General features: G+C 48.8%; 1 protein-coding gene across 3 annotated transcripts in view; it reads right to left on the bottom strand.

Annotated features, from left to right (window-relative positions):
* ATF6 (activating transcription factor 6) overlaps window positions 1-27,903 on the bottom strand; it is a 143,535-nt gene that overhangs the window by 110,871 nt on the left and 4,761 nt on the right. For 2 of the 3 annotated variants that reach the window (XM_036342270.1, XM_036342272.1), the window contains exons 3-7: window positions 18,229-18,305; window positions 12,936-13,023; window positions 9,801-9,907; window positions 7,517-7,649; window positions 6,534-6,734 (exon numbers count right to left, since the gene is read on the bottom strand). In XM_036342270.1, coding sequence (XP_036198163.1) covers window positions 6,534-6,734; window positions 7,517-7,649; window positions 9,801-9,907; window positions 12,936-13,023; window positions 18,229-18,305 — 606 coding nt within the window. Of the gene's footprint in view, window positions 1-6,533; window positions 6,735-7,516; window positions 7,650-9,800; window positions 9,908-12,935; window positions 13,024-13,182; window positions 13,299-18,228; window positions 18,306-27,903 lie in introns of those variants that run through there. The other variant, XM_036342273.1, reaches the window with a different exon arrangement.

Genomic DNA, 27,903 nt, shown 5'->3' with positions numbered 1-27,903 from the left:
TAAAGAAAGAAAATCACTTCTATACAAAGTATAGTTTCAGATGGCCTCAGAAAGCATGCTAAAAGTAGCAGGATTTAATAGCATTTTGTCCCAGATAAATTAGTAAAACACATCTAAGAATAATTTCTAACATTTGTAATATGTATAATTTACTTAAGCATAAATGATCACTAAAGATTTTTATCTTATTTTCCCCTGGAATAGCTTCTTTTATGAAATAAAAACATAAAACAAGGAAATGACTCATAAGCTGACATAAATACAATTAGGCCAAATATGCAAATAAGAATAATTAATAAATAAAATAGCATATGACCAAGTGTTAGGCATTTTAATAACACTTCCTAAAAAATTAGTCAATCTGGCAGGATGAAGAGTCATGCTCATCACAAGGCAGCCTCACACGGGCCCCGCCCGGAACCCAGCCGCCCTGCCTCCCATCACAGACACCACATCCCCCACAGTACGGCCCCCACGGTCACGACTGTCCTTTCCATTTCTTTGGATTGGCAAATGCGTGATGAGGAAAGCCCAGTAAGAACTTAGCAGCGAGTTTAAATGGGTCTCAGCTCATTAACCGGAAGGGCAGCCACAAACCTGAAGCCAGCGGCACGGAGACTCAGGAGACAAAGCGCCGCCTGCATCCCAGCGCAGGCTGAGCACGCGGTGGCCGCCTCGACTTCGCTCCTCCTGCCGCCCCAGGGTCCCGGTCTACGGGGAGACCACGGACTCTCACCAGTCCTTCCACAGGGCATGTCAGGAGCACATGCTAAGTCTTCTCGGTTTAAAACTTACACTGAAAAGACCCCAAAAACTCAGGGCGTGGTCACCATGGAGAACAGAGTCCTTTCAGACAGGCCTCCTTCGGCTCACTCACAGGGGTAGGGCTTGTCCTAGTTCTCTAAACCAGCGGTTCTCAACCTGTGGGTCGCGACCCCTTTGGGGTCGCCTAAGACCATCGGAAAACACATATATAATTACATATTGTTTTTGTGATTAATCACTATGCTTTAATTATGTTCAATTTGTAACAATGAAACTGGGGGTCACCACAACATGAGGAACTGTATTAAAGGGTCGCAGCAGTAGGAAGGTTGAGAACCACTGCTCTAAACGCATGCAGAAAAGCAGCCCACACCGTCCTCTCTGTGGAGCTATCGCTGTCTCCTTGCTGACAGCTGCAGCCAGGGGCCGGCCAGGCAGCCCCTCCAGGTCTGGGGCCACATGGCTCCAAGTCCTGCCAGCCTCACTGCCTCCTTTTCTCCACAGTGCACATCAGGCCCTTTAACCACAGTGCCCAGCTACCCTCAAATCAGCCAGCATCTAAGTCAAGGATCAAGACAGAACGGGGAGAAACAACTACGTTTCTATACAGTGGGCTTCAGAAAACACTAAAAACTCTCATGGTAGCTCACTAGTCACAGACATGCTCACCAGACCCACACGGCTGTCTGGGGCCTAAAGAGGTAGCAGCTGAAGGTAGTCACCACTGTTCCTAAGGCGGGCGTACCCCCCGCTGGTCATCCCCTTTGGCAGCTCAACCTCCCCTCAGGGGTTACCTGCAAGTCCCCGCGGTGGGACGCCGCTAGGCGTGACTCTGCTCAGTGGCAGTTCCTCCTTTCCAACTGTCTGCAAAGATTTCAAACGATGTAGGAAACATTCACCGCACGCCTAGCAGCACCATGTGACTCTGGGTAAACGCTCTGCCCTGACTTTCCAGCTGTACAGAGACAGGACAACAGCACGCTCCTCAGAGGGGATAGAACAGTGATGGCGAACCCATGACACGCGTGTCAGAGGTGACACGTGAACTCATTTTTTTTGGTTGATTTTTCTTTGTTAAATGGCATTTAAACATATAAAATAAATATCAAAAATACAAGTCTTTGTTTTACTATGGTTGCAAATATCAAAAAATTTCTATATGTGACAAGGCACCAGAGTTAAGTTAGGGTTTTTCAAAATGCTGACACGCCGAGCTCAGAAGGTTCGCCATCACTGGGATAGAAGGAGTCAATAAGCGAACACACTTAAGCACTCAGATCAGTGTCTGGCACAGACTGGAAACCTACACGTCAGCCATTATTTTTATGAACATCCACCAGGGCACTGCATGTATCATCATCCACTAGTTCTCACAGTTGCTGTTATTTGATTGTTTACATAAACTTGCTAACTCTCACCTCCTGAGCGCAGTGGCCACAGCTCAGCATCCTCCCAGAGGCAATGCAGAGCCTTGCTGAAGGCCCGGACTCTGAGCCAGCCACCAAGCTCCAGGCTGATGCTGCCTGTCGCCAGCAGAGTGACCTGAGCAGGTACCCACCTCTACCCCATCCCAATGGTCCGCACAATCTTCTACCGAGAAAGCCCATGACGGGACACCGTCCTTTCTGTTCCTGTTCCCTTCCACATCGTCCAATTCCCAAGCTCTGGGATTCCACCCCCCTCGCCACGTCCAAGGCAAATCCAGGTCTCCAGCACCTCTCACCCACAGAGCTCACACAACCTTAATGGACGCAGAGGACTTAAGTGTGGAAGTGGCAAAAGCTGTTCAAGGTAGAGAGAATGGTATGAGCCAAGAAACTGGGAAAAACAATTTAGGGACAATGGCCAGATGGGTTGGGTAGAAGAGGGTTTGTAGAAGAGGAGGCTGCTATAATACAAAAAGCGAAAATTAAACGGGGCCAAACCAAGACGGGCCTTACATGCCAGACTGGAGAATCCCAACTTGATCCTCCAAGAATTCCTTCCTGTGTCCAATGGTAAGATGTTGATCACGGAAGCTCACATCATCACCATGAAACGCTTCTCCTGTATCCCCTCTTCCTCCCTCCCCATTCCCGAATAAATGGGAGGCAGACACTGCAATCTGTGCATGACAATGACGCCTCTCTGGACCCACTGGGAGAGCAGACAAGGGCCCGATCAGCACATGCCCCCAGAACAAGCACCACCTGCAGAACCTGGGAAAGCTCTGGAGTTCTAGGGATGCAGGACTCCAGTTTCTGACACTGAAACACAGTCCGGAAAAGAACACAGTGTCTTCTTGCTACAGGTAAGACCTACTACCTTTAAACAGCCAATGGTCTACGAAGAACAAGCCCTTAGACTAGCCCTTGCTTTATACACTAAACCCTGGTCATGTTAGACTTTTACTTTTTATATGTGCTCTAACTGCTTATGGACTACAATGAGGTTCTTCACAAGTTTAAATTCTTAGCCTTTGGGGGGAGAAACCAAGATGGCGGCATAGGTAAACACCGGAGTTTGCTGCCTCGAACAACCACTTCAAAAATACAACTAAAAGACGGAACGGACATCATCCAGAACCACAGGAAGGCTGGCTGAGTGGAAGTTCTACAACTAGAAGGAAAGAGAAAAGCATATCGAGACTCAGAGGAGGCGCAGTGCGGAAGTAAAACACTAAGGTGCGGAGGTGCATGCAGAGAGGGCTGGCAGCTGAGGGCACAATTGTCATTTTCAATTGGAAGGGAGTCTCAGGCTCTGAGCTCCAGTTCCGGGAGAGTCTCTGGGGACCCAGACTCATACGGGAGAAGCGGGACTGTCTAGCATCGGTCGGAACTCTAGGGCAGCTTTCTCTCAGAGGGGCATGCAGCAATTGCCCAGACACTGAGAAGCAGAGCCTCTGAGAGCAGCCATAACTGCTAGGCCCGCCCTGTTGATCCCGTGGGACCCGCCCCGCCCAAGCTCTGCAGGGAGGCTTTTGCTGGATAGCTTAAGGCAGAGGCTAGATCAGCACCTCCCTAGAGATCCAGGAGCCAGGAGCCACCCAGAGGTCAGAGTGGGACCATCCAGTTTGCAGCTCCGTGGAACCATAAAGGACACACTCAGGGAGCAGACTCAGTGAGCACCAAAGCCCCATTGAAGCAAGTCTTGCCCCACAGGGGTGTCTCCAACACAGAAGTTCTCCCACTGCAGACACAGCTGATTCTCACAGCCAATTGGCCTGGAGGTCAATCCCTCCCAGTGATACCTACAACAATCAAGGCTTAACTACAACAAGACTGTGCACAAAGACCACAAGGGGGTGCACCAAGAGTGTCCTCCTCAGGTAATTGGGGAGGCTGAGCCACTGGGCCCTAGAGGACACTTAGCACAGAAAACCACTTTATCAACACAGGGAAGCATAAAAAATGCGGAGACAAAGAAAAAGGACACAAATGACAGAAATGGAGGAAAGCAAACGACCGGATATAGAGTTCAAAACCACACTTTTAAGGTTTTTCAAGAATTTTCTAGAAACTGCCAATAAACTTAATGAGACCTACAAGAAATCTAATGAGACCCTCGAGGTTGTGATAAAGGACCAACTAGAAATTAAGCATACACTGACTGAAATAAAGAATATTATACAGACTCCCAACAGCAGACTAGAGGATCGCAAGAATCAAGTCAACGATTTGAAATACGAAGAAGCAAAAAACACCCAACCGGAAAAGCAAAATGAAAAAAGAATCCAAAAATATGAAGATAGTGTAAGGAGCCTCTGGGACAGCTTCAAGCGTACCAACATCCGAATTATCGGGGTGCCAGAAGAAGAGAGAGAGCAAGATATTGAAAACTTGTTTGAAGAAATAATGACAGAAAACTTCCCCTACCTGGTGAGAGAAATAGACTTACAAGTCCAGGAAGCGCAGAGAACCCCAAACAAAAGGAATCCAAAGAGGATCACACCAAGACACATCATAATTAAAATGCCAAGAGCAAAAGACAAAGAGAGAATCTTAAAAGCAGCAAGAGAAAGAAACTCAGTTACCTACAAGGGAGCACCCATACGACTGTCAGCTGATTTCTCAACAGAAACTATGCAGGCCAGAAGGGAGTGGCAAGAAATATTCAAAGTGATGAATGCCAAGAACCTACAACCAAGATTACTTTATCCAGCAAAGCTATCATTCAGAATTGAAGGTCAGATAAAGAGCTTCACAGATAAGAAAAAGCTAAAGGAGTTCATCACCACCAAACCAGTATTATATGAAATGCTGAAAGGTATCCTTTAAGAAGAGGAAGAAGAAGAAAAAGGTAAAGATACAAATTATGAACAACAAATACACATCTATCAACAAGTGAATCTGAAAATCAAGTGAATAATCTGATGAACAGAATGAACTGGTGATTATAATAGAATCAGGGGCATAGAAAGGGAGTGGACTGACTATTCTTGGGGGGGAAGGGGTTAGGGGGATGTGGAAAGAGACTGGACAACAATCGTGCACCTATGGATGAGGACAGTGGGTGGGAACTGGGTGGAGGGGAGTTATGGGGGGAAAAAAGAGGAACAACTGTAATAATCTGAACAATAAAGATTTAATTAATCAAAAAAAATAAAAATTAAAAAAATGAATAAATTCTTAGCCTTTGGGAAGACAGTCCTTTGGAGGCCCTGAGGAAGGTTTGGAGACTGCAGTATCCCTATGAAGGTTCACATATGGAGATACACTAAATCTTGCACTTTATGCCACGGAGCTCACAAACGCTTACCGTCATTCAGACCACAAGAACACCTATCCCACAGGAATGCCACTTCCCACATGAAGAGGCAGCAGTTTGGACCCTGCACCGAGAGGGCAGGCACTTCCGGTTTGCTTGTGCCCCTCCAGCCTCTCACCTAGCTCTGCTTTATATCGATGTCATACTGTCTACGACCGAGGAACAGAACAGAGAATCAAATTTTTGACCTCGCGCTCATTAAAACCAGAGTCCAAAGAAATGAGCTAATAAGCAATCGCTGGAAATGCAGCCATAAAAGCAAATGCAACATTGTGTTTATTGACAACTCGTACCCCATTGACACCTCGTCCTCCTGGGAGTCCACAGCTAAACCCAGGAAAGACCCTGCATAGGTGTCCTGGACTCGTGTGGACACGTATGGGCATGAGGGTGATGATGAGTCACCTTCCAGGGTGACAGGAAGGGCCGATGATTCCTAAGGCTCAACAGTACCAAAGCCTCAATCATCTTTCAATACTGACTTCAGCTCGGTTCTTAGAGAATCCAGTATGTGTGGCCACCTGGTGGGCGAAATGTAGAAACACACACAGTCTTAACTCCGAAGACAGAAGTCAGGACCCCCAAAGCTGCTCCAGGCCAAGCTCACGCCTCAGAGAGTAAGAGCCTGATTCTGTTGCCAAAACACACACACTAGACCTGAGACGCGCCCTGTTGTCTCAATACTGACCTCGCATTAAAACAGAAGTACACAGACACAAAAGTCTAAGGATAAAATGTCACCAAAGAAGTTTCGCAGATTTTGTTCTTCATTACGAGTGGCTCCAGAAACCACAAGCCCTTATAATGAAAACTGTGAGAAAAGACATAGGGGATATGCTGATCTAGACAGCTGCCTCCCCTGCTGGGACAGGAACCACATGTTAGTCCTCGGCAGCATCCTAGAACCAAGGCCAATTCCCAACACACGGCAGGTGCTGGGAGGCGACCACCCGAGTTAAACGCCATGTGGCGTGAGCCTGTGGCTGCCAGTTAGTCCCGCACAGCTCGAGCTGCACCTGTACCTTCAGGGGGTGCGGGGTGTATCCTGATAACCGGCTGCTTGGCCACTGGCACCAGCGTGGGCAGCGCCTGAATAACGATGGCTTTCGCAGGAACGCAGGGGTTTGTTTGAGTCTTGGGTGCTGCTGGGAGCAATAAGGGCTTGGGCTGAATTGAAGGTTTGGAATTCATCTGAAGTTTTTTCTTTGGAGTCAGTCCATTTTCTGGAGAAAAACCAAACCACAAATCAATATGAAGACAAGCAAATCTCAGAAAACAGGTTCTATTATACACCTTTCTCTACACTCTGACCTCTACAGTCGGTTATCTTGAGCTTATGACCTCTGAGTAACAGTTTAAGTATAGCTACTCCATACCCTAATGAACTGAAGAAAAGTCCTTAATCTGAGGACTACCTTCCTTACATTGAGGAATAATTGACATTTAATGTATATTTGTTTCAAGTGTACAACATAATGATTCAATATAATATCTGTAGCACCAAGTGATCATTACAGTAAGTCCAGTAACATCTGCCAACATACAGGGACAAGTTATGTTTCTTGTAGCGAGAACTGTTAGTCTATCTCCTAGCAACTTCCAAACGGGCAAGCCAGGGTCACTACATGCAGTCGCCATGCTGTCCAAGAGGTCCGGGCTCGCTCATCCCATGGAGAAATGCGGTCCTCTTTCGGACAGCTCAGCTCTGGGTGGAGGGGTGCAGCACTGTGAGATGCATATAAAACCCCCGACCATGACCTGCAGGCAACGAGGTCACAGATGTCGCCCCACGGCCCTCACATCCAGCCCCAAGCGGAGGTGAGGGGCTGAGACTACTGTAAGTCTCTTTTGCCTCTAGGGACTGAGACCACCAAGAAGAGGGCTCCTTCCCTGTCCTCTCCCCCTCGGTCCTCAGGACAAACCACACGCTCCCTCCCGCGGTTCCTCTGCAAGTGGGACCTGAGCTCAGGCGAGAGCACGGCAGCTCATCGAGAGGGAATAATACCAGGTTTGCTCCTGGGACCCGGGAGGGGCTTGTCTTCTTTCGGTGGCTCAGCTGAGCAAGGACGATTGGCACTTTCTCCATAGAGGGAGAGGGGAGACATCTGGGAGGCGGGAGACAAATCCAGCTCCTCCTCCTGTAGCGAAATCAAACACAAATCACACAGAAGAACACAATCCTTGAGCAGAAAATCATTTAGAAAGAGAGGCAAGACCCACACAGAAACAGAAATACTTCAAGACAACTCCTAGGCAAAGGTGTGATGTATCAGAACCTTTCTAGATTAAGTACTAAGACACTCAGATAAAGCAACACTGTCCACCGACACTGCAAGAACAACAACAAAATACAGCTCTCCCTTAGGAACGCTCACAGGGCTAAGCAAGAGGGTGTGCAGGTGGGAGACTCTGTGAGAAACAAGGCTGGGAGGGAAGTCGGGCCAGGCATGAGGGCCCAGCACATGGGGAATGTGAATTTCACCCTCAGAAGGGTTAGAAGTCACACAAAGGTTTTAGCAAAGGACTGACACAATCAAATGTGTGATTTTGAAAGATTTCTTTGAAGATTCCTCTGTTATGAAGGTTTGGGGAGCAGGGGGCAGAGAGACCAGTTACAATCCTATTGACTTGATGCAGGTGAGATGCTGATGGCCTGGCAGGGCCAAGAAGATGAATCCTGGAGACATGAAGTCCCCGGAATCATCAAGGTTTCATAAATGACGAGATACAGAGCCTGCCAGATATAATGGCCAGAAATATTCATTTGAACTTTTCTTGTTATATTTTCCTTTTCCTCACTTCAAAAAGTATCTAAATCCTTTGGTACTTCCTTTTCCTGGCCTCAGAGCTTTTATCTGGATGGAGAGCACAATCATTTTTAAGGAGCTGCCAGACTTCTGTAAAAATCTCAGTCATCTGATGCCCTGCCTGGGTGGCTCAGCAGGTTGAAGTATTGTCCCCTACACCAAAAGGTCAAGGATTTGATTCCCGGTCAGGGCACATATCCAGGTTTCGAGTTCAATCACCGATCAGGGTGTGTACAGGAGGCAACTGATGGATGTTTCTCTCTCTCTCTCTCTCTCTCTCTCTCTCTCTCTCTCTTTCTCTCTCTTTCTTTCTCCCGGCCCCTTGCTCTCTCTCTAAAATCAATAAAAACATATCCTCCCCAGGATTAAAGAAAAAAACCTTGGCCATTTCAAAGGCAGGCTAGGCATTGCTAAACTAAGAAGACCATTCATTCCAGGTTCATGGCTGAAGAGTTACAAAAGCAACCATCTTGCCCTGGCCAGTTTGGCTCAGTGGATAGAGCCTCGGCCTGTGGACTGAAGGGTCCCGGGTTCGATTCCAGTCAAGGGCACATGACTGGTTTGTGGGCTCGATCCCCAGTAGGGAGCATGCAGGAGGCAGTCAATCAATGATTCTCTCTCATCATTGATGTTTCTTTCTCTCCCTCTCCCTTCCTCTTGGAAATCAATAAAAATATATCCTAAATAATAAAGAGGTAATATGCAAATTGATCATCACTCCAACACACATGATGGCCGCCCCCATGTGAACACAAGATGGCGGGCACAAGATGGCCAGCAGGGGAGGGCAGTTGTGGGTGATCAGGCCAGCAGATGAGGGCAGTTGGGGGGGACCAGGCCTACAGGGGAGGGCAGTTGGGGGGGACCAGGCCTGCAGAGGAGGGCAGTTGGGGGGGACCAGGCTGGCGGGGGGGGGCAGTTAGGGGTGACCAGGCCAGCAGGGGAGCAGTTAGGCGTCGATCAGGCTGACAGGGGAGTAGTTAGGGGGTGATCAGGCTGGCAGGCAGAAGCGGTTAGGGACAATCAGGCAGGCAGGCAGGCAGGCAGGCAGGCAGGCGAGCAGTAGGGAGCCAGCAGTCCTGGATTGTGAGAGGGGTCCCAGATTGGAGAGGGTGCAGGCTGGACTCAGGGACACACCCTCCCCCATGTGCACCAGGCCTCTAGTTTTTAAATTAAAAAAAAATAAAGCAACCATCTCAGTCTTTTGTGTCTTCAAAGAATATCCGTTCCAACCAGGAGAGAAGGTGGCAGGGAGGAAAGACAGTAAACAATAAATGAAAAATCCTGAATCCTGGGAAAGTGCAATGAACAAATGAACCAGGGCAAAACCAGGGAAACTCAGCTTTCAGGATCCCAAGGCCCTTCGTCAAGACTCAGTTTCCTCAGGATCAGAAGAGATGATGAGCACACTTATGAAATGTTAACGGCCTCCCCTGTACACCACTGTTCAGGCAGCACTACAGCCAAGAGACTGCTACTCACGGGAACATGCTGAGTTGAAGACCAGGAGTCCACTGACTGCGGAGATGACACTGAGCCGCTGGAGGAGGCCGGAGAAAGCGGCTGAGGTTCTGCCTTAATATCTTTAACTAAAAAACACAAAGTAAAAACTCAATAAAGTAAACAAGAAGGAAGGTAAAGTTTACTCTTAAAATTCAAACCTGGGGAAGCTAAGGCCACCAAAGTTTATTATCGAGTGAAACTCCAAGATGAGAAAGCAGTCTACCTGTACTCGGACGCAAACCCTGCCACCTCCCCACCTAGCAGTGAGCGTGCTCCCCCTCCGTCTGAACCGAGGTGGGCTCAGGGCTCCTTAAGCAATAGTGCTGTGTGAATTCCTGTTCGTGTGCCAGGCACTCCCACTTGAGCCTCTGAAGTCAGACAACCATGAGATAGCATGTGTGAGGAAGGCAAGCCACAGAGAAAGGCCACAAGTAGGCACTCTAGTGGGCAGTCCTCATCTCCAAGACAAGGTCTCCGACAAGTGAGTGAAGAAACCTTAAGAGACTTCTAACCCTGAGATGTCAAGCTGCCCAGCCTTCAAATCTTCCCGCTGAGGCCTGCGCACCATGGAGCTGAGACTTTATCCAGAACCACAGAAGCCCTTCCTGGTGCGCCTGTCCAAACTCCTGACCCCCAGGTTTGAAAGCCGTGGTTTTAAGCCACTACATTTTAGGGTCATCTATTACATAATAGTGACCAGAACACTGGCCTTGTGCAGCCCACGTGCTCTGAGGGAAGACAGGCATTGAGCAAGATACACAAATACACAAAATGAAGGGACAGGGAGGTGTGGGGAGGGGAGGACTCCAGTCTACATGGGGACCTGCTGCTTATCTACCCTCTGTCTCCAGCTCCAAGTCCACCTCCTGTGGTCTGTGATGCAAATCACTCATGCAGGCCCAGCTGGCTTCCGTAAGGGATGTCAGTGGGGACCCTAGAAGGGTTCCGACAGGCAGAAGGGGAAAAGGGCTTTTCATCCTTGATCAGCTTCACTGAAGTGGCAGCGTGCCACAGGCCCCAGCTCCTGCCTGCATACCCGAGCTCCCCTCCCCAGCCAGGTAGTGCCTCTCCTCAGAGTACATAGCCACGCGCATGGGCCCTATACCAAGTTCCTAAGTTCTGGTAACCCCAAGATTTTTCCTTTGACTCCCTAAGTCTGTCTGGTTCTCAGGTTAATCTCTTACAGAGATACTAGAGGCCTGGTGTGTGAAATTCATCCATAGGTAGGGTCCCTAGGCCTGGCCAGCAATCAGGGCTGATCGGGCCTTCCTTCCCCTGGCTGCCAGCCAGGGTCTTCCTTTATTCAGCGCTTCCCCCTAGTGGTCAGTGCACATCATAGCGAGTGGTCAAACTCCCAAGGGGAAAATTTGCATATTCGCCTTTTATTATATAGGACTAGAGGCCTGGCACACAAAAATTTGTGCACTCGGTGGGGAGGGGGTGTCCCTCAGCCCAGCCTGTGCCCTCTCACAGTCTGGGACCCCTCGGGAGATAATGACCTGCTGGCTTAGGCCTGCTCCCGGGTGACAGAGGGCAGGCCCAATCCCTAGGTGCAGCCCCTGGTCGGGCTCAGAGCAGGGCCGATTGGGGAGTTAGGGCGCCGCCCCCTGTCATGCACAGAGCAGGGTGGATCGGGAGGTTGCGATGCCACCCTCAGTCACGCTCAGGGTAGGGCCGATTGGGGGGTTGGGGCACCGCCCCCTGTCACACTCAAGGCAGGGTCCATGGGGAGGTTGGGGCGCCACCCCATGTCACGCACAGAGCAGGGTCGATCAGGGGGTTGGGGAGCTCCCCCCTGTCACGCACAGAGCAGGGCCGATCAGGGGGTTGAGGAGCTCCCCCCTGTCACTCACAGAGTAGGGCCGATAGGGGAGTTGGGGCACCACCCCCTGTCACACACAGAGCAGGGCGGATCATGGGGTTGGGGCGCCGCACCCTGTCACACACAGAGCCGCAGGGTGATCAGGGGGTTGGGGAGCTCCCCCCTATCAGGCACAGAGCAGGGCTGATCAGGGGGTTGGGTGCCTTCCCCTGTCACGAACAGAGCAGGGCGGATAGGGAGGTTGTGGCCCCACCCCCTGTCACACACAGAGCCACAGGGCGATTAGGGGGTTTGGGCACTGGCCCCTGTCACGCTGATCCTGGTGCAGGGAGGCCTCGCTGCTCCGCTGATCCCGGTGCTGGGAGGCATATTACCATTTTACTATATAGGATAGAGGCCTGGTGCAAGGGTGGGGGCCGGCTGGTCTGCCCTGAAGGGTGTCCTGGATCAGGGTGGGGGTCCCCGCTGGGGTGCCTGGCCAGCCTGGATGAGGGGATGATGGCTGTTTGCAGCTGGTCACACCCCCTTCAGGGTGGGGGTCCCCACTGGGGTGCCTGGCCAGTCTGGGTGAGGGGCTGAGGGCTGTTTTCAGGCTGGTGGGTGACTGAAGCTCCCAACCGCTCCTTTTTCTCTTATTTTTTTTATTCTGGGCCAGCTTTAGCTCTGAGGCTTGGCTCCAGCTCTTAGGCCACGGCTGCTGAAAGCAGGTATCTGGTTTGTTTGGGTTCTATATTCGAAACACTGTTTCAACTCCAGCTCTGAGATCCCGGCTGGCTGAAAGCAGGTTTCTGGGGTTTTGTTTAGCTTCGATATTTGTAACATGTTTCAAATTGCAAGCTCAGAGGCCAGCAACGGCAGGCAGGGAACATTGGAGTCCTCCGTCACTGAAGCAAGCAAGCCTCATGTTCGCTTCAAGCTACCTGGCTACCGGCCGCCATCTTTGCTGGCAGTTAATTTGCATATCGCCCTGATTAGCCAATGGGAAGGGTAGCGGAGGTACAGCTATTTACCATGTTTCTCTTTTATTAGATAGGATTATATATGTCAAAATTAATATTTCTGATATGAATTCTTTACTTGTGTATGTAACTGAAACATAACTATGAAATTATGATCTACGTTAATAGCAAGAATTTTATGTATGCACAGCCATACAAGGAGTAGGATATACAATCCCTGGAATTTTTTAACCCACCAAGGTAGCCCAATAACCCCACCTCATTTTGACTATTACCAAACTACAAAATAAAATGAATCCATTTGAAGTTTTTACCAATGAAATACATCATTACCTGTGCAGAACTGGTTGTTGATGTCCCAAATGCCTGTCTCCCACGCCATCAAATCCAAATCAAAATCAAGGTTATCAAAACTGTTTTCCTGTAAGTTTCAAAAGATATTAGCAAAAGATATTAGAAGAATAAAACATATACATCTAGAAATCAAACTATCGCTGCAATTTGCCATAAGTAAAATCACTGCTATCACCAAACTTAGTAAGAATAATTTTCTGTTGATTGGTTCACCTTGAAGCCTTACCATGGAGAGACCAGAGAAACCAATGCAGGTACCGAAGCACAGCAGTAACAGCTGGGAAGACCCTCGGCCCCATTCTTTTTAGTGTGAACAGACCATTACAAGAGTCACATATGTCTCTGTCATAAGAGAGATCCAGCAAAATAAAATAAGTTTTCCCGTTGCCATTAAGGAAAACGACTCAAAGCCAACGCCTACCTACAACACTGTCTCTATACACAGTGAAAGAACACAGACATGCCAGAGACCAGCAGGAATCACAGGACTCTGCCTGAACCTTCAAATTTACCAAATGAAGTGGTGATGCACAAAGGAAGGGCCCACAGGAGGACAGGCCACTTTCTTCTTTTGTGGACTGCCCTGTACTTTTCAAATTTCTAAATTTTTTTTAATCCTAGAAGGCAGAACCTAGTTTTTCAGTCAGGGTCACAAACCTCTGAAAGGGACTCTCAGTCTCTTTTCATTCAGATTATAATGTTTCCTTACAGATGAGCACACTCAGGCCATCTGGATCCCCACCCAGACCATATATAGGAATGGGTCTGCCCCCATGATTTCAGAGCCCTCCTGTGAGCTGGAGGCCAAAGTAGTGCCACTGCTATTTACAGTGTCTGGGGTGAGGAGGCAAGAACAGAGTGAAATTAATACACAAACAGTGCAATCAGGTCAAAAGGCAGTCAATAGTAACTCAGTGTGACAGAGAATAAAACAGCAATTAGAGAGAAAGTAAGCCTCAAGCAAAAAATAAAGATTAACCTAGTAATTAACAATCATTTGTTGATTGATTAATTGATTGATTGATTGATTGATTTCAGAGAGGAAGGGAGAGAAACATCAATGATGAGAGAGAATCATTGATCACCTGCCTCCTGCACACCCCATACTGGGGATCAAGCCCACAAACCTGGGCATGTGCCCTGACCAGGAATCGAACCCAAAACCCTTTAGTCCACAGGCCAACACTCTATCCACTGAGCCAAAAAGCTAGGGCATCAATCATCCTATATAATAAAAGTGTAATATGCAAATCGACCAAACGGCAGAATGACCGGTCGCTATGATGTGCACTAACCACCAGGGGGCAGACACTCAATGCAGGAGCTGCCCCCTGGCCGTCAGTGCGCTCCCACAGGGGGAGTGCTGCTCAGCCAGAAGCCGGGCTCACAGCTGGTAAGCACAGCAGCGTTGGCGGGAGCCTCTCCCGCCTCCACTGCAGGCAGGTGGTAAAGAGTGGGGGGGTCCTGGACTGCGAGAGTCCCGGACTACGAGAGGGATGTCTGACTGCCAGCTTAGGCCCAATCCCTCTAAGATGGCAGGCAGATATCCCCAGGGGTCCCGGACTGTGAAAGGGCGCAGGCCAGGCTGAGGGGCTCGGCTCCCCCTCCCCCCAGTGTACAAATCTCGTGCACCAGCCCTGTAGTTTGGGAATAATTTCTAGAATAACATTTCAAAATGTCTCCCATGTGGATTATTTTTACTGAGAATGGAACAGAGGGAGAAGGGAAACTGCTCTCTTATCACCCTGCCTATCAGTGAGTACACACTGTACAAGTTCACAGGAGAAGAAAACACTACATAGGTCGGGAAAGAACCACTTTTTAAATCAGCCTCCTTTGCTTTGTTCTCTCTGAATCCACACATCAAAAAACTAGGCAGCCCTGTGCTTGTAGCACCAAAGCTCCCCACACTTCCCCAGCCTGCCGCCCGGGCAGCGAGGCCGGCCTGAGCGAGGCAGCACTCGCTGACGTGCAGGCCCTGCCTCAGCCTTTGTCTCCAGCCAAAAAGACTGTCCTTTCACAGCATAAGGACAGTGAATTATAAAGTCAGGACCATATTTCTCTGGATCTTTCCAATTTAGTATACTGTTTCTTGATGGTTTTAGGCAGCAGAGGTTGTAAAAGAATATCAGTTGCTTAGGCAACCAGCCAATATTAAGTTAATTTAATCAACAGACCACATTCTAAGTGTCTCACAAAAGTAATAAAAACCATTAAAATCCCATGCAGATTATAAAATATATCAAGTGTTTTTACTCTCTCCTTCATAGTAAAACAACTGCTAAACTACCTATATATACAAAAACCCAGCGACCATTGCAGCGAACGACCAGGACGGCCAGAACGACCGGTGGCTAGAACACGCACTGCGGCAGCCAACCAGCCTGATCCAGGCCGGGTCACCCCCACACCCTGTCAGGGCGGGGCCAGCCGGCAACCACCTTGGCTGGCAGAAATTTGGAGTCCGGGGACCTTGGCGGTGCTGAGTCTCGGGCAGCTGTGCGGGGAGAGCTTTCCTTGGTGGGCAGGCGGCTTGTCCCTCTCCCGGGCCGGGCTGCAGGTGCAGGAGCAGGCGCAGGAGCAGGCGCAGCCACTGCCTCCCTGGGATCAGGGCACCTGGGATCAGGGCGCCGGAGTCAGGGATGGGGTGGGAGGCTTTCCTGGTGGCCACAGCAGTCCCCGTGGGCCACGCACAGCACCCAGGCATCCGGTCGGAGCAGCGGCAAGAATAGGGGCCGCAGGGTGCAGGGCGCAGCAGCACACAGGAGCCAGGAGGTACAAGGCCCAACCTGGGCTCTTACCCCCCCTGCTGGGCCCAGAAGCACCAGCAGGGGGGCCATGGTGTGCGGCAAAGCACTGGGCCGCCAACCGCCAACCAGAGGGGAAGCGAGCCAGGAGGGCAAGGCCCCACACCAGCCAGAGCCCCGAGCGGTGTGGGCAAGGCTGGAGCTGGAAACACTGGCAGAGTGGGCAGGGCTACAGCCTTGTGGGCCTTAGCCTTGGAATTCTGTGGGCAACCAGTGTACTGCCTACCAGCGCGTCAGCGGTCAGCCCCGCTTCAAGAGAGAGGATGTGGCGGAAAGTGGCAAGGCCACTGGAGGGATGGGAAATGTTGTGGCCATCTTCGGAAAACACAGCTGCCATGGTCTTCAGTAACTATGAACAGATAATCTTTGGTCTCCATTCTACAGAAGAGGAAGCTGAGACTCAAAGAAGGGAGCCTTCTGCAACACCTCACCCACTTCTCAGACCTGACCCTGTGCAGCATTGTTTTCGTTGACAGTAGAGGATTCAAAATGTTTTTAGATCTTTGCTATTTTAGGCAGGAAAGAATTTAGCACAGGGAATTGGTGCTTGGGAAATCATCGGAAAGCTGGAGGAGTGGGTATTAGGCTGGGCCCCCCAGGAAAGACTCCCTGCCCAGGGGGAGGAGCTGCCCTTCAGCCACAACTGAATTCTAGGACACTCTGGCACAGCTCTGACCCGGGAATCAGGAAACTGCTGCCCCCGCAAGTGCCCTCCAGCTCCCACAAAACAGGTCACTGGGCACTGCCTCTGCCACAGCTGCCTGTGCACAGCCTGGATTCTGCTGCAGAAACCCTCCACATCTCTGCAAACATGATCATCAGCAGCAAACAGCCCAAACTGTGGGAAGATGCCTCTGACCCACTTCTGCCTTCAAAATATTGTGCAAGCCCATCCATTCGGCAGAAACGAATTCATATCCCGACACCTAGCTGCAAAGGAATTTGGGCAATTTCAGACTTTCGTCTAGGAGTGAGATCTTGCCAATGTACCTCATGTGCCTGGTATTGATAAAAATGGGGCCCGGCTGGTGGGGCTCAGTGGTTGAGCATTGATCTATGAACCAGGAGGTCACAATATGATTCCCAGTCAGGTTTCGGGCTCAAACCTCGGGGGTGGGGGGGGGTGGGGGGGGAGGTGGGGGAGGCAGCTGATCAATGATTCTTTCTCATCACTGATGTTTCTATTTATCTCTCCCTCTCCCTTCCTCTAAAATCAATAAATATATTTTTAAATGGGGTCATGCTGTATATATGTGTTATAATGAGTTTTTCACTTCAAAGATCATTAATGTCTTTCCTGTTAAAACCATACTTATAGAAATTATTTATTTATCATTCATTTTAATTGATCTCAGAGAGAAGAAAGGAGAGAGAAACATTGTTCTGTTGTTTCCTACACTCACTGGACTGGGTATTGAATCTGAAACCTGGGCATGTGCCCTGACTGGCAATCAATCTACCACTTTCTGGTGTATGGGACAATGCTATGCTGGTACCCTGACCCAAAATCCAGCCTCCCAAACTGTGAGAAAAATACATTTCTGTTGTTTAAGCCACACAATTTTATGATATTTTGTTACAGCTGTCTGAGCTGACTAATCCTACACATTAAAAGCCCAGTGACTGAATGGCAGAACAACTCGAACAACCGGAACAACCACGGCCCTCGCCCTAGCTGGCCCCGCCCCCAATCAACCCCCATTGGGGCAGGCCCACTGGGCCCCACCAGTGCACAAATTCATGCACCGGGCCTCTAGTTCTTTGAGAAATGTCTGAGAAACCCACTGAGCAAGCAATACATATTTTTATACTCAGGTTGATAAGGGCTTAAAAAATACACTTATCAACCTGAGTATATAAATATCCAACCCAATTGATGTGCACATAAAATCACTCTGTTCATGTGAATTATTTCCCAACTGAAACAGCACCACATCCACTAAAGACAAATAAAAGTTCTCTCAGCCAACGTGCTAACACAAATGTTCAAATCCAGGAAAGAAAATCTAAGGTATTTTTGAGGACTCAAAGTACTACAATAGCTTTTACATAGACTTCCACCCACTCAAAGGCAAAAAGTAAGGACACAGCCAGGTGTCCGAGCATTCTACACTACAGATACATAACCTTCAAAAAGTAAGTTCTATTGACTGGGTCTGTGGCTCCATCACCATCTCCCTGGTGCATCAAGTTACCTATAGAAACCAAGAAGCAGGCAGCGAAGGGACTTTCTAAGGTCACCCACCCCTGAGCTAAATGTGGAATTAGAATACAAGTCTCACACCAAGACCAATGTAATTTCTATAACCCTAAATATACTGACTACAAAATGGCTACTAACTATCACACTTAGTGCTATTTAAACTTAACTAGTCTAAACCTGTTATCCTGAAACCTTCTTGCAATAATTAGGGTAGAATTGAAATCTCACACCCTTCACTGCTTCTCCTCTCGTGGGTACTTACCGGAGCTTCATTTTCTGCGCCCAAGTGCAGGTCCTCGGTGTCTGTGAAATAGCCAAGTTCAGCAAACAAAGCAGAATCTTAGAAGAAAAGAACAGAGATGAACTGTCAATTCCATGTTCTGACCCATGGATAACCACTGTATCCCTATGCCAGATCTCTCAGGCTTAGGCTGATGGAGCTGGCATTACTATTATTGGTAACTAGAGGCCCGGTGCACGAAATTCGTATGCGGGTGGGGGGGTCCCTCACCCTGCACTGCACCCTCTCCAATCCAGGACCCCTCAGGGGATGTCCGACTGCCTCTCGCAATCCGGGACCATTGGCTCCTAACCGCCTGCCTGCCTGCCTGCCTGATCGCCCCTAACCACCTCTGCCTCGCTCTGCACCTGGGACCCAGGATTCCCTCCTCCAGCAGGTTGCAGGCACCCGGGACCCAGGCTTCCCTCCCTCTGGCCGGCCGCAGGCACCCAGGACCTGGGCCGGCTTCACCCGGGCCAGCCGCAGCCTCAAGGGACCATGGGAAGGCAGCTTCACCCAGGCTGCAGCCGCTGGCGCCCAGGACCATAGGGCATGTGGCTTGTCCCTCTCCCAGGCTGCAGCCCCAGCCGCTGGCGCCCAGGACCATGGGTTGGGCGGCTTGTTCCTCTCCCGGGCTGCAGCCTGGCTGGTCCCCATCCCTCTCTCGTGAGCTCATTTGTGCCTGGCTGGTCCACATTCCTCTCTCTCAAGTTCATTTGTGCCCTCAGCCCAGCCTGCCCCCTCTCACATACTGGGAGCCCTCAGAGGATGTCCTAGTGAAGAATTAGGCCCGCTCCCTGCTCCCCTTGGGGAGCGGGCCTAAGACGCAGTCTGGCCTCCCTTTGTGGGAGGTGACCGAGCTGGTCAGGGGAAGGCACTAGCCCCATCACCCTGCTGCTGCAGCCACTGCCAGTCACCGCAGCCACCAATGTGTTTTCATCAACACGGACTCCAGTCCCGTCACCATGAAAAATGACAACTTTCTTTAGGCATTTTCAAGATGTGGCTTTCATATAATAATAATTTCTTTATTTTTTTTTTTTATCCTCACCTGAGGATATGTTTCCATTGATTTTTAGAGAATGTGGAAGAGAAAGGGAAAGACAGAGAGCAACATCAAAGTGAGAGGAACACTCTGATTGGTTGCCTCCTGCATGAGCCCTGACCTGGGCCCCGGCCAGGGAGGAGCCTGCAACCTAGGTACATGCCCTTGGTCAGAATTGAACTCAGACCCTGCCATCGGCAGGCCAAGGCATTATCCACTGAGCCAAACCGGCTAGGGCAGGATATGACATTTCTTAGCCCTCCAGCAGCGGACCTCGGTTTTTTTCGCCAGGTGTGTGGTGAAAAACCCTAGATCACCTTTTTGGATTCTTATTACCCAAGTTACTAAGAATATTACCAGTGGCATACAGGGAACTTAGCCAATGAGCGGTCAGAAAAGGTGTTTCCTCTGTAGTTCACACCAATCACCGGCTTGCCCCACCCCCATCCCGGTCCAGGCCTGACCCCCATCTCCCTCTGATCGCCGGCTCCGCCCCCCACCCAGGCCTGACGCCTCTGGCCCAGGCTTCAGGCCTGGGCAGGGGACTCCCATCTCCCCCCGATTACCGGCTCCACCCCCTACCCACACCTAATGCCTCTGGCCCAGGCATCAGGCCTGGGCAGGGGACCCCCAGACCCCTCCGATTGCCGGCTCTGCCTTTGCCCAGGCCTGACGCCTCGAGCAGAGGCGTCAACCCCCATCTCGCCCCGATCACCGGCTTCTGGGCCGCTTCTGGGCGGCTTCTGGGGCCAGCCTGCGGCCTGGGATCGGATCCGATCACTGGCAGCAGGCAGGCAGCTTCTGGGGTCGCACACAGGGGCCTGGATGGTGGCTCTCGCGCTGGCGGCTGTGCTGTACTGCCCTGCCTACAGTATGCAAATTAGCCGCCATCTTTGTTGGCGGTTAATTTGCATGTCACGCTGATTCGCCAATGGGAGGCATAGCAAAGGTACAGTCAATTACCATGTTTATTATTAGATAGGATATTATCACCAATTACCATCTACAATAATAAAGGCATAATATGCCAATTGACCGAATGACCAAACAGCAGAATGACCATCTGACGACCTTCCAGACAACCTCCCAGACAACCATGCTATGACAAACACTGGCACCAGGCCAGCCAAGGCGGGTGTGACGCGATTAGTCAGGGAGGCCCCCCCATTGCCCCACAATCACCCCGCAGAGGCAAGTCCAGGCCACTCTCTGCAGGGCGATCGATGGGGGGGCTCCGTGATCAATTGCCCCAAAGAGGGAGGCTCAGGCCACCCAGCTGGCAGCCACAAAGAGAGACCCAGGCCACCCGGCTGGCAGCGCTGCAGCAGGTGGGCGGGACCTCCTCTGCAGGACAATCAATCTGGGGGCCCCACAATCGATAACCCCACAGAGGAAGGCCCAGGCCAGCCAAACGATCGCACCCCATGCCTGTCGCCTGCAGAGGGAGGCAACCAGTGGCAGGGGAGGGTGAGGCAGCGCCGCACAGATGGCAAGCAGTGGCAGCAGCGGGGCGAAGGCCAGCTGCAGGCACCCGGGGAAAGGAAAGCCCCGATAGGCCTTGATCGCCAGCCAGGCCTAGGGACCCTACCTGAGGGGGTCCCAGATTGTGAGAGGGCACAGGCCAGGCTGAGGGACACCCCCCCATGCACGAATTTCGTGCACCAGGTCTCTAGTCCTATATAATCAAACCCCAATATGCAAATCAACTGAACAGCAGAACAACCAGTCGCTATGATGCGCACTGACCACCAGGGGGCAGATGTTCAATGCAGGAGCTGCCCCCTGGTGTCAGTGTGTGCCCACCGGGGGAGCACCACTCAGCCAGAGGCAGGGCTCATGGCTGGTGAGCACAGCGGTGGTGGCAGGAGCCTCTCCTGCCTCCACTACAGGCAGGCGGTAGGAAGCAAGGGTCCTGGACTGCAAGAGGGTGCAGGCCTGGCTGAGAAAAAAACCGCCCTCCCCCCAGTGCAGAATTTTGTGCACCAGGCCTCTAATTATTGATAAACTCCAGCTGTGTGAATGACAACCAATTCAAAGCTGGTTTCTAATTTGTGCTGTTGTCCATGTAATTTTTATCTTGTGAACTCAATCTTACACCAGGGATTTAAAAACAGGTTTCATGTCACATCACATTGGACTAGTTGGTAACGACTTTCTGGAGCATCACTAATCCCAATTCGGAGGCCCCTATGGGGTCAGCATGAAGAGGGATTTGGATGCTCAGCCTGAGGACAGGAGAGAATGGGGACAGCAAATGCACTGGGTGTCCGCCAGCCACGCCAGAAGTTAAGAGACAACCAATTTCCTATCTAAACAGTAAAGAACTCACTCATCTAAACCAGCGGTCATCAACCTTTCGGACCTCACGGACCACCAGTGGTCCACGGACTCCCGGTTGATGACCACTGATCTAAACCATTAAGTTTATTTCACCAAATCTAACTATATTCCAAGTTCCTAATAAGATTTCGTTATAAACCAAGAAATTTGTGGCCACAGAAAATATTCTTCAATAAACTAGGGTAAATTTACTGTAGAGAAAAGTCAAGATGCTGAATACCATACAATGCGTCTATTCTCCCTAACGTCTCAGTGGTTCTCAACCTTCCTAATGCCGTGACCCTTTAATACAGTTCCTCATGTTGTGGTGACCCCCAACCATAAAATTATTTTCGTTGCTACTTCATAACTGTAATTTTGCTACTGTTATGAATCATAATGTAAATATCTGATATGCTATATGTGTTTTGACCAATGGTTGTGAGCCACAGGTTGAGAACCGCTGGTCTAGAACAAGGAGGTTAAACTCACAGCCTGTGGGCCACATGCGCCCCCAACAAATATTTCTGTGGCCCAACCAATATAACGGTATGTAATAACCGTTTTAATAAAAATTTCATAAATTTTTACAATATCCTGTTATAATCTATATATATAAAAGGTAACATGCTAAGTGTTCAACCGTCTGACCAGTCGCTATGATGTGCACTGACCACCAGGGGTCAGACACTCAATGCAGGAGCTGCCATGACACACATTGGCCTTTTACAGAGAAATGGCACCGCGGACCTGGCACCCACAACACTCGGCTTCCCCCAAGTGGGACACAAGCCCAGAGCAACGGCCCACCAAATCGCAGCCAACACTGCCGAAACCCTATGACACAAAATGCGGCCCACAGCCCAGCCCAGCCTGGAAACAGTGGCTTTGGGCGCTGGATAATGACGTCATGTAGCAACACCTGGCTTCCTCTCCCTAGCGACTAGCCTCCTTGAAGTTTCTTCAACCCAGGAACCCAACTTGCTTTATAGCCAGGTGGAAACATTTTACACACAAATGTCTGTGAAGCATTTTCCCATGCCTCATCTCATTTGATCCTCACAGAAGTCCTGGAGTAGGTAGATAGGAGACTCGGTGGAATCCTATTTTCTTTTCATTAGCCGGAAAACAGAGATTTAGAAAGCTTAGAAACATGACGCAACTGAAAAGAAGTAAAAAATGGTGGACCTTGAAAATGACTTCAGGTTTTCTCACTGCGCAGAATATCAGGTGTACCAGTTAATAATGCCGATTTTGTAATCAAAGAAAACATGGTAATTTCAAGAGAAACATCAAAAGTGCTTTATCCAAAGTAAAGTCCTACACATTTCCTCCATCTTTCAGGTAATTTGTGGATACCGTCCCAATTGAACTTTTCTTGTTTTGAGGCAAACCATTCAGAGACCCAATTTTCCACTTCTTCGTATGCTTTGAAGTGCTGCTCAGAAAGCGCGTGCGCCATCGATCGGAACAAGTGGGAATCTGAAGGAGCAAGGTCTGGTGAATACAGCGGGTGGGTTAATACTTCCCAGGCAAGATCTTTTAACGTGTCTTTAACTGGTTTTGAAGTGTGTGATGGTGTGTCACCATGAAGCAAAATTACTTTGCCGTGTCTTCTGGCCCATTCTGGTCGTTTTATTATCAACGCGTGGTTCAAATTGATTATTTGTTGTCAGTAGCGATCAGTATTAAGGGTTTCACCTGGTTTTAGAAGCTCATAATACACCATACCTTCCCGATCCCACCAAACACAGAGCAGTGTCTTCTTTGTGAAGCAATTTGGCCTCGCAGTTGATGTTGATGGTTGACCTGGATCAACCCATGATTTTGTGCATTGGGGATTCTCAAAATAAATCCACTTTTCATCCTCAGTCACAATTCGATGCAAAAAAGACTTTCTTTCATCCTACTGAAGCAACATTTTACTGATGACTTTTCAGTTTTCCATTTGTCTTTCATTCAGTTAAAGTGGCACACATTTTCCTTCCTTTAAAATCTTTCCCATTGCTTGTAAATGACCGGAAATTGTTTGCTGAGCAACATTTAATCTTTCTGCAAGTTGTTTCTGAGTTTGACATGCATCTTCATCCAATAATGCTTATAATTGTTGGTCTTCAAACTTTTTTGGTTGACCAACGTTCTTTATCTTTCACATCGACATCATCATTTTTAAAGCGTTTAAACCAGTGTTCACAAGTATCTTGAGATGGAGCATATTCACCATAAGCTTCCCGGAGTATACAATAACTTTCAGCAGCACTTTTCTTCGAATTAAAGTAATGAAGTAAAACTTCCTGCAAGTGCTCTTTTTTTGGCATGAAATTCGACATTTTTAAGCATAAAAATATCTATGATGTTAACACCTTCAGAAAATTTGACATATGAAGTTTTGAAGCTTGCTGTCAATACAACAAAATAGCATACATATTAAATAGCATATATATCAGCATATGTGTAACTCCATCTACGGAAAAAATCCACCTTATTAACCGGTACACCTGGTATAGTCAAACACTGCTGCAATTAAATATTTTACCCTTTTTTCTCCCTGAGGGATCTATAATAATCATCTGCTTCGTGTTGATATTTACTGCTGTGTTGCTGACAATTACCTGAAAGAGAAGTTGGGGTGCTTCACTGGGCTGGAAAAACTTTAGCTAAATTAGAAAGCAGGTCTAATTAAGCAAGTTTATTCAATACTAGAGGCCCAATGCACAAAATTCATGCAACAGGCTTGGCCCTTGCAGCCCCGGCTGCCTCGGCCCTCCTAGCCCCAGCTGCCTCAGCCCTCGAAGCTCTGGCTTCGTCCGGAAGGTAGTCCGGAAGGTCTTCCGGACAGTCATTCTGCTGTTCGGTCTAATTAGCATATTAGCTCTTTATTATAACTATAATAATAAAAGTGTAATATGCTAATTAGACCAGACAGCTGAACAACCTTCCAGACCTCATTCCGGACGTCCTTCCGGATGAAGCCGTGGCAGCAGGGGCAAGGCAGAGGCAGTTAGGGGCAATGAGGCAGGCAGGCGAGTGGTTAGGGGTGATCAGGCAGGCAGGCAAGTGGTTAGGGGCAATGAGGCAGGCAGGTAGAGTGGTTAGGGATGATCAGGCAGGCAGGCAAGCGTTTAGGAGCCAGCGGTCCCGGATTGCGAGATGTCCGACTGCCAGTTTAGCGGACCTAAACTGGCAGTCAGACATCCCCCGAGGAGTCCTGGATTGTGAAAGAGGCTGCAGGCCAGGCTGAGGGACACCCCCCCCCCTATGAATTTCATGCACTGGATCTCTAGTAGGATATATAAAAGGCTAAGTTGACTCGTGCATGCACGATACATATAAAGCTCTCGCTGGCGCCAATCTCACATGTGTGTTTCAATCTATCATTGTCGATCGTGAATTTGGTTGACACTTCTATTATAGAAAAAAGGCAAATAGCAATATTAAAATATTTCTTTTAATTAATTTCCTTTCAATGTGCACAAATTCGTGCAACAGGCCACTAGTTATTAATAACGAACTACAACGTTCACTAATGACTGATGACTAAAATCATGTTACATTCATTTCCCTTACATGCCTAGGCACACCATTTATCTCCACTAATACTAGCAGTGAATATTTTAGCAGCTGATTGCCACATCATTAATCTTGTACTGACTTGTTTGGTGTGCGCAACAGGAAATACTTTGCTTTCGGAGAACAAGGAAAAAAGGTTTATTTGCGTTATGCTTACTAATTTGTGCAATTATTCAGTGTCTAGTAAGTTAATGTTCAAGAAAAAATATTAATTTTTATTTAAATGTTCTATTATTTTATGTTAACAATGACTCATTTATTTCAGCCCTTTGTATTCAGCATGTCTCTATAGAAATAAACCTATGTTTCTATGAAAATGGAAGCTTTTGTTTTTTTGCAGCCCATATACACTTACGCCTTGTTTATTTGGCCCGTGCTAGCCTTTGAGTCTGACATGCTTGATTGAGGACTTCAGGAATTTGAAGAGTTTTGCCCTTTGTACTCCCATTCCATGCCGCTGAGACTGCTCTCTCCGGTCTCCTCACTTCAAACATAGGAATTATGCTGCCTCTCTATTACTAACTAGACCGATAACAGGAACAGCTCACCAACCTTACACCAAAGAACACATATGCAAGCATTTGTAGGCAGTAATAGTGAAAGCGCTCAGAAAAGGACTACCTGCCAAAACCGGTTTGGCTCAGTGGATGGAGCGTCAGCCTGCGGACTGAAAGGTCCCAGGTTCGGTTCCGGTCAAGGGCATGTACCTGGGTTGCGGGCACATCCCTAGTGGGGGATGTGCAGGAGGCGGCTGATCGATGTTTCTCTCTCATCAATGTTTCTGTCTATCTCTCTCCCTTCCTCTCTGTGAAAAATCAATAAAATATATTTAAAAAAAAAAAAAAAAAAGAAAGAAAAGGACTACCTTTCACTGCAAGGCCCTGACAGCAATGACACGAAAACACTGTGCTCAGACCTTGAACTCAATGCCATCATCCACTCAACGGGAGTCGACTAAGGAGTTCCTTGAAGAAATGGCTCATTCCATGGTTGAAGCAGGGAAAGTACAAGATGAGGCTGGAAATGTTGTGACAGAAAATAAGGAAATTCTCAGAGAATGATGAGGATGTCAAAAGAATAGAAGAGCTGGTATGAATGGACTCCCACTGGTCAAATCTGGGAAAATCTGGCATCAAAGTAAAATGAGAGTGATCACAACCCACTGAATCAAGCAGGAATCAGTGAGTCCACATTGACACACACGCACATAACGGAGGCTCGCCTCACAGTACAACATCGATTACAAATGGCGACAATGGCAGAGATGACCCCCTCGGTGTTACAGGAGGAGCTGGTGGAGGCTGCAGTTAGCAATGGAGACCAGGATGCAGGCTTACTAAGGAACAGGATATTGGCATCATGGCAGCTTGTCTCCCCCAAACAGTGACTTGACAGTGGAGAAACCTGGCAGACACCAACCTGACTATACCGTCAAGGTGACCGTCACCGTGGGACAGACCCACAGCGTATGCCTCCAGATGCAACACACTGAGAAGAGCAGTGTCGTGTCCTAGCAGCCCACCATGACGCACGCCTGACTCTGATCACGAGGAGACAGTGGACAGACCCAGGGTCACCTGATAGAATAAAAGACTGTGCTCTTTAAGACTGTAAAGGCCACGAGAGACAGGAAAAGACTAAGGAACCAGTCCAGGCAAGTGAAAGCAATGCATGTTTGCAGAGAGAACCCCTGTCAAGAAAGGAGAAAGCCACTATGAAGACAGATGGCCAAAGCTGAATGGTGGCTGTGCCCTGGACAGCAATACTGTACCAACGTTTATGTCCTGGCGGGAAGGAGTGTATGGCTGGAATACAGGAGTATCCCTGTTTGGGGAGAGGGAGTATAAACTGCAGTGTTTAGGGGTAATCAGTCAACACATCCCTCAAGAGAGAAATGGGGCAAATGAGGTAAAATTTAACAATTAGGGGATCTGTGTGAAGTGGTATTTACACAAATGCAAGGGAGGGGCAGGGAGAGGGAGCAGGAGGAGGAGAGCGGAGACACATGGATGACTTCATAAGCACATGACAAAATGCTCCATATCACCTCTCGTCAGAGAAAGGCAGATTAAAGCTGCAATGAGATACCATGACGCACTTATGAGAATGGCTAAAATCCAAAGCATTGACAACACCCAATGCTGGCAAGGACGTGAAACAACAGGACTCTCACTCATTTCTGATGAGAATGCAAATGGTGCAGCCACTTCTAAGACAGTTTGGAAATTTCTTACAAAACTAATCGTACTCTTACCGTTGACCCAGCAATCATGCTGCTGGTATTCACCCAAATGATCTAAAACCTTACCTCCACACAAAACCGTGAATATGTATAGCAGCTTTATATATAATTGTCAATAGTATTTTAAAACAACCAAGATGTCCTTCAACAGGGAAATGGATAAACAAACTGTGTATTATGTGCCACCAACATCTATACATTAAAGTACTAACCCCCAATGTGACTACATCAGAAACAGGGTGGTCTTTAGGGGCAGCTAGGTTAAATGAGGTCCTAAGGGTGAGGCTCTAACTGATAGGACTGTGGCCTTATAAGAGATCTTCCTCTCCCCCTACACCTCACCTCTCACTCTCACTCCTCTCTCTCCATCTCCTCCCTCTTCTCCTGCCTCCCAACTGTAAGACGTTCTGGAAATGAGAGAGGCAGTGAAAAGATCAGTGGTTGCCCAGGAAGAAGGGAGGAGGGTGAGCGGGGCACAGGT

Source organism: Myotis myotis, unplaced genomic scaffold (assembly GCF_014108235.1).
Source record: "Myotis myotis isolate mMyoMyo1 unplaced genomic scaffold, mMyoMyo1.p scaffold_m19_p_18, whole genome shotgun sequence".
Taxonomy (NCBI): domain Eukaryota; kingdom Metazoa; phylum Chordata; class Mammalia; order Chiroptera; family Vespertilionidae; genus Myotis; species Myotis myotis.
The sequence above is the reverse complement of the archived record's forward strand: the minus strand, read 5'-3'. Positions and strand labels throughout refer to the sequence as shown.